The 7,539-nt window shown below is 39.3% G+C and overlaps 1 protein-coding gene across 1 annotated transcript; it reads left to right on the top strand.

Annotated features, from left to right (window-relative positions):
- Positions 1-4,755: 4,755 nt before the first annotated feature.
- On the top strand, positions 4,756-7,187 carry LOC124689743. The gene is made up of 5 exons (XM_047223222.1): positions 4,756-4,842; positions 5,248-5,433; positions 5,881-6,093; positions 6,188-6,334; positions 6,816-7,187. Exons 1-5 carry the CDS (start codon positions 4,756-4,758, stop codon positions 7,185-7,187), a joined length of 1,005 nt encoding a protein of 334 aa, XP_047079178.1.
- The last annotated feature ends 352 nt before the right edge of the window (positions 7,188-7,539 follow it).

Here is a 7,539-nt window from a genome sequence, read left to right as displayed (position 1 = left end):
AGTGCCTACCAGATTACAGCTCTTTTTGCGACATACCGATGGCGTACTACCTATACAGTAGACCAATGGTATATTCTTACCGTTGGCATGCCAAAAAGGTGGTGCACCAGCGGTACATCAGCTCTATCTTATCCACCCACACACGCGTGCGAGGCCACCACTTGCTGTTGCACATCTCTCCCTCCTCCTCCGACCGATGACCCACCTAACCATAGCCCCTTCGATCAGATCCCTCCTCCTCTGGTCCCACACCGCGCACCCAGCACCTCCCACCCACTTGGTGTTGCGCCTTTCTACCTCGTCCTTCGGTCCTACCCACTGATGTCAACGTCGACTCATCCTTCTGCTCGAGATCACCGCGCGCCTCTCTCCCTCCTCATCGATCTGGTCATGCGCGAGAGGCTCGCCGTCAGGGAGGATGTGCCATCCAGAACTCCGTGTAGGGAAGAGCTCTACTTGTAAGGAAGTTGCATCTTCTCCTCCCGATTTGTAATTAGTATGGACTAAAAAGTGATATTGTGTAAACTTGTAGATGTAGTTTTGCTATGACGTGTGATGTTGGGATTTATAATTTGTGATGGTAAAACTTATAATATGTTATGGTCCATATGATGTCCGTGTTGAAAATGTGATCTATGATAGTTAGATAGTATGGACTAAAATATGTGATATGTGATGTCATGCCTTTTTCCGTTGCAATAGCCGATGATGAAAATTTTAGGGCACTACAGGTGATTGGGGTGGTGCGAGTGAGCCTTGTGATATGCACAAAAAAATCATACATTGTGCATCCTACTTGGCTCGCTCGCACCATCTCTGAGATTTTTGTGTCCAATGTAAGTATGTAGCATTTTCTTGATTTTGCCCTAATTTAATTTCATTTTGGTTCTTTTTCGTTGCAATGGCCCATGATTAAACTTTTGGGGCACTACAGGTGACCATGGGGTGGTTTTAGTGAGCCTTGTAATATGCACAAGTACAAATCTTGTGCATCCTACTTGGATCACTAGCTAGAGCCATCCCGGAGGTATCTGTGTTCAATGAAATTATGAGGCATGTTCTTGATTTTGCGTCGACAAGTCGGGAATGGACCCCGAGGTGAAGGCTACACACATGTACTACTACGACATGATCTCAAAAGAAATCACCGATCAAATGGGCACGACATTCTACTTCTGTGTTAGTGGCATCAATAGCTACGTCCGCGACGGCATCGGCGAGTACACCAGCTAGGCATCGGTATCGCTGGCGACAACAACATTGACGCTGATAGATCATGTTGAGATCGTCGTGCTGGACCAACCAACGGCGACTCAAGAGCCACTATCAACGGGTGGTTACGACCCCTTCTTCTAGGCTTCATTTGTGCTCTGGTTTGTAATATTGATCGTGACGACTTTGGCAGGAACTTTGAACTACTCCTTTTGAATGTGACGATCCTTTTCGATTTATCTTTATTTTCATTGAAAATTCTGTTTGGGAACATGTGCGCTCCAAACACGGCACCACGGGGTGGCATCCCCCAATCGAACAATGCGACGGTTGTGCCTAACGCCGTTTGGGGGACACAACTGGAAATGCTCTAACTTTTGGGTTGAGCGGGCTAGTCTGGTAACCGACCTACACACCGGAATCCCCGAAGTAAATTTGGGTTTTAGATACGAAACCCGCTAGGACACCTGATTTGTCAGGTTTGGGCTAAACTGGCCTGAGTATATGGCTTTTTGGCTACGGGTTTCGAGTGTGAGATTTTATGCCCAATGTGATTATAAAGTACTATTTTTGTTGTTGTTGGGAACTTCTCTTAGTTGGTGAATGAATTACTATGAATTATATGTTAAGTCTTCAAGCAAAATTAAATTTCTAGAAAGAGAACACCTTGCATGGTTAAATTTTGTCTATAATAATTCCCCGACCACACACGGTTTCATGTATATAACCGTCTGGTGCTGGCTGGCCCATAAGGGCCAATTGGGTGGAACCCTACATTATGTATAAGGACCAGTCGTGCTCCACCCGTTCATAATGCACTCATATATATCTATGATTTGTCTTGCGCTGTTTTTGATGCACTGAATTGAGCTTGGAATAAAATTAGATTGAGAACTTCAAATGTAAGATGGAAAGGAAATTGCTTCACCTTGAATTGCATTGTCTGGGTGTGCTTGAAATTTGTTATTGGAATCAAAGGATGGTACCTAATTCCAATTCCTCTTTAGATGTAAAAACCATGAAATTAGATGATTTGTTGAATTTTGACAATATAAACTTCTGTACATGTACAAAAATTAGCATGTGTATATTAAAATGTATACATGTTATTTTTGACACAAAATAACATCATTGTATTAGTATTAGCTAACTCACTCTTGCTAACTAGCTAGTACAAAGCACAAACAGAGAAAACTATTCTTGCACTTCATCAGCACGGTCGAGCAGAAGATAAGCTCGGAACTTCTCCTGCTATTAACTTCCTCTTGACTCCATTGTCAAAAAAAAAAAAACTTCATCTTGACTCCACTGGCCGCACTATGAAAAAGAGCAGCAGACCACGAACTACGAAGAAGCTAAATATTAAAAGAAAAACTATCTTGACTGCACAAAGCAAAGCAGGACTGCTGCTGCGTGTATTAAATTCAGATGCGGTTGACACGGAGTCCTCCTGCTGGATGACCGCATCAAGGATGACCAGGCGGGAGCACCAGCGCGGCGAAGTAGGAGCATCAGCGGGCCGGCACAGGGCTGGGCGCGTGAGGCAGTAGGGGCATCGTTTGGGCCGGACTTGAGGAGTTGAGGGACGGCGCCGCTGCGAACTGCAGTGCGCGCAAGAGCAGTGGCTGGAGATTGGAGTACATGTGCGCCATGGAAGTGCACCGAAGGTGGAGGGGATGTAGTACATAGGAGGAAAAGGGGAAACTCGCTGATGGAGATTGAGATGGGGGGCGACGGCCGTGCAGGAGGTCGAGTGGCCGGCTTGTGGGGCGGGAAATCCCATGGATATGGGCGGGGCTAGCAACCCGGGAAGCAGAGGAGGCTGGCGGCGCGAGCGCTCGACCAGGGAGACGAACTGTGACCGAGGAAGAAACAATCTGCTCAGTTTCTAAGTCATTATCTTCTCTTTCTTAATAGATGGCCCCATTTTACTGATCTTACAGCGAACCACGTCACCTGATTAACAATTTTCACTTCCCATACATTGTTCCCAGCCGTAGTCCCTCCTTTCAATTGTAACCGAAAGCTGGCCATCAATCTCCCATTAGTCACTTTTGTTACCGTGCAATCAATCCTAATTACCTCTCTAATGCTGCAATAATAGAAGGAAACGGCCGGCTACTGCTCAAATTCTCGACAAGCCACCTTGCAGTCATTAACACAGTCATTAAGAATTCCCTTTAGACTACTCATAGTGGGAGTAACTTCACTAGTAACTAAGTGTCCAACTCAGCAAATTTGGTTATGTGGCAGTGAGTTAATGAGGAGAGAAGAGGATGGAGTAACATAGCTAGTTACTGTAACATCACACTTCCCAAGATACAATGAGTCTATAAGCTAATTAATGAAGATATATATGATACTATTTGATGTTGCTAACCACTATGAAGATAGTAACATAGAGTAGTAACATGCATGTTACTACTCTATGTTACTTCCCACTATGACTAGTCTTAAAAAGTAGTCATTGACGCTTCGTCTTTCCCATCAATATGGGACTCCTCTCCCCACGATTCATGTATAAGAGAAGTGATGGAGGCACATTTTTTTGACGCTTCGTCATTCCCATCAATATCCCTACCTTTCCCCATGGTTCATGCGAGAGAAGTGATGGAGGCATACTAGAAGTTTCTGTTTATAAAAGCCGTGATCTGCCTCTCGTTCCTAGAACAGGCGAACCCGCGCGGCGGGTGGGCTTGGAATTCACGTTCGTATGCAGGGCCGAATTTTATGACCAACCAAACAATAGAATTAACTTCATCCCTTAAAAAATAGAATTAACTTAAAAAAACAATAGAATTAGGTATACTTGATTCTAAAGAGCCAGCTCAAGGTTTAATTCCCTGCATGGAAACACAACGTTGGTGTAATTACAAAGATTTTCCTATGCACTAAATGCACCATATGTTTTATACAATATAAAAATATATTATTGATTGGATACAAGATACCGTGGGCACTGAATTGTCCGATTCATTTCATTATATCCAGTATTTAATGTCGTAAAATATATGATGCATTTAGTGCATAGAAAAATCTTTGTGATTGATTTCATTATATCAAGTATTTAATGTCGTAAAATATGTGATCCATTTAATTAGTGCATAGTGAAAGAATATAATTGCACCTAGGAAGCATAGAATTCTATACTTACATTTATGCAATTAATAATAGATCTTCATGTGCATATACCAAATAAGATATTTTGGCTGTAATTGCAATTCATTGTGTACCTTGAATTGGACCATTTAATTCGTGATATGTTGGAAAGTCTATATATAAAATTCTATATGCATTATGGAATTGACCATCCAAGCTTTTGAAATGAAGGAAAGGCAATCTCTTAGACTGACCCTTATTCTATCATATATTTTTCTAGCCACTAGAGGAAATGGTACACAATCTACAAATCAAGGAAAAAATTCTAGCCACATCATCACATGTCAGCAATTTAACAAAACCATTGAGGTATGGACCAACAATTGCCTTATTTTTATATCTAGCAGCTTCTTTGGTGGCTAAGGTGATGAAACTTCAAAGCAGATGGAAGGCGGAGATATCTTTGATTGCGTTGACGTGAATCTACAACCATCTTTTAATCACCCATTGTTGAAAGACCACATAATTCAGGTAAATCAAATACATAAATAAAAGTTTTGCATTCAATATTTGGTCAATTTACTTGATTCATATTTGAGTACATGCGTGCATGAAGAGTGAGTTACCTGCTATAGATGGAGGTTGGATATGTAGAAACTGACGAGATTAATTATATCATGATTTTTTTTTTGCATTGCTCTTTTCCAAGCTATTGTATTTCGTAAATTTGCTTGTGCCACCTCCTTCTTGTTTCAAGAATCTCTCTTTGTTTCCATTCTGTAAATTATGAAATTAGAAGCATCAAATAAATAAATTTTTGATATGTGTAGATTTATTAAACATGAGTTGATAAATATACTTTGTTTATAATGACTCAAATTACACATCCTACTATACATATCCATTATTCAGTGATTAAGTTCCGCTTGCAAACAGATGGAACCAAGTTCTTTCCCAATAGGGATGGATGTGAAATCAACGTCTCTACATCATGTATCACAAGCACAGCTACCTCTTGTTTCCTGCCCAAGAGGAACAATCCCTATACTATGTAACCATATAAGATACCGTATATCGTCCAGAGGTATTGATGAAGTGGTTGGAAATAATAAACAACAAGAGGTGAGTTTTATTATATATCTTTGAGAGAACATTAGCAGCCATTAGTTCATCAAAACACACCATGTATGCATACTATGATAAGTTGGTTAAGTTCTAGTGCAGCATCATATTTGAACCCTCTCTTTTAGTCTCTAATTATGGTCTGTCATATGAAATATATGATTTAGGGTCATCATTAAATGGAATCAATTTTGTTTATTCAGTAGGTATTGTTCACATTTTTCTTGAATATACATGTTACTTGACCTTTACTTGAATGAATATCATTTGTTACCAAGTTCTGCTGACACCTTATTGAAGGGTTTAACATTTACATTCCCAACTCATATTCTCCAAAATTAAGTTATATTCATGAAATGATATATGTGATGCGCTATATGACTTATAGTATATATATATGGTTAATATGTTGTCTTCTCATTTAACCATACTAGTTCTGTCATGTAGGAGGTGGGAATCAAATATCAGCACGATGATATATATGGGACACGGGCTATAATAAATGTTTATGAGCCAAAGGTGAAAAATCATACGAAGGATCTTAGTGCAACATCCATAAAAATTTATAATGGAGCAGGTCGTGAAGAAGCAATTGTTGTTGGTTATTCGGTATCCCCGAGTCTAAGTGGTGATAGCTTCGCTAGGTTCCATGTTTCTTGGGTAATTATGATATTCCTTTTGAAACTTGTTGAACTTTAGATATATTATGATATGCAACTATAAATATAATTTATATTACTTTAATGCTTACTAGGATGATGGCTTACTAAAAAAGCCATGTTATGATCACACATGTCCTGGTTTTGTGCAAGTGAATCACAATGTTGGTCTTGGAGGAAGGTTGCAACCTGTTTCAGTATATAATGGACCACAATATGTCATAACTGTTCTTATGTTCAAGGTATTCTCGATTTTTTCTAATTTAGATACCTTATATAATCTAAAAGCCTTGCATGTGAATCTTTGTGTTTACTTAATTTATTTGATTTGTGAAAAATCTAGGTAGTTCACTATGATATTTATTGAGATTTGCCATTGAAATAATGAAGAGTTGATTCTTTTCCTACCATCTCAGAAATTCATAATATGTGCTAGACATTTGACATATAGATCATCAAATGTATTGTTCTAAATGAACTTACTACTCAGCATACCATTAAGATAATAGATATTTAGCAAACATTTTTAACACCCATGAAACTCAAATGTGTTTTATCGATTTAAATTCCTTGCCATGACAAAAGTTTAAGAGAAAACATGTCTACTTATCTATCTTAAGAGGAGAAAAATAAGTTATGCCCCTGAACTCTTAAACAACGGAATTTACATACATCTGCATATGCATTATATAAGGACTCATTCCATAAATTTATTTATTTTAGGACCCGAAGACTAAGAATTGGTGGGTGGTATATGGTGAAGAGAATACTCCAGTTGGATATTGGCCAAGTTCATTATTCACCTACATTAAGGACAGATGTGAAAGTGCATTTTGGGGCGGGCAAGTTTCTGGACCCACTGCCTCAACAGACTCTCCACAAATTGGTAGTGGTCATTTTGCCTCCGAAGGATATGGAAAATCAGCTTTTATAAAAAACATCCAAATAATTGATAGAAACAACAAGTTTTTTAATCCAGATGACAACAAAGCTTTAACTGGCAGCAGCAATTCATCAAAATTCACGGTCGATGGTTATGGAATCAACAAATCTGGTATGCATATATACTATGGTGGACCAGGTGATTTAGTCTGATAATGTACTTCATATTACAATAAAATTGACACAGAGTAGCTGCTAGGATATCTGAATAATTGAGCATAAGAAGAACATGCTTATTCTTAATGTGGTCCAGAGTACAAGCAGCAGGATCGTCGAAATGGAGGAAAATTATCCATTATTGGTGCACCTGGACATGTATTTGTTGGTCGTTGGATTTTATTAGCTTCTTTGTGTGTATCTTGCGGTATACCACATCTTTTTAAGTACGGAAATAGTCTCTCCATATCATCCTCTGTGCAACTGTGTGATCTGCTATGTGTTCTCTTCGACGGGCACAAAGTATTCCCACCATAGAAAATGACACATATGGTAGCTTTAAAGGTCT

The sequence above is a fragment of the Lolium rigidum genome, chromosome 2 (genome assembly GCF_022539505.1).
Source record: "Lolium rigidum isolate FL_2022 chromosome 2, APGP_CSIRO_Lrig_0.1, whole genome shotgun sequence".
NCBI classification, from domain to species: domain Eukaryota; kingdom Viridiplantae; phylum Streptophyta; class Magnoliopsida; order Poales; family Poaceae; genus Lolium; species Lolium rigidum.
This window is presented reverse-complemented; position numbering and strand designations above follow the sequence as displayed.

Excerpts from the sequence above, each read along its gene's own strand:
- LOC124689743 (XM_047223222.1), top strand. The coding sequence starts at position 4,756 with ATGGAAGGCGGAGATATCTTTGATTGCGTTGACGTGAATCTACAACCA. Across the intron at positions 4,843-5,247 it reads TGAAAGACCACATAATTCAG|ATGGAACCAAGTTCTTTCCC; the intron begins GTAAATCAAATA and ends GCTTGCAAACAG. Across the intron at positions 5,434-5,880 it reads GAAATAATAAACAACAAGAG|GAGGTGGGAATCAAATATCA; the intron begins GTGAGTTTTATT and ends TCTGTCATGTAG.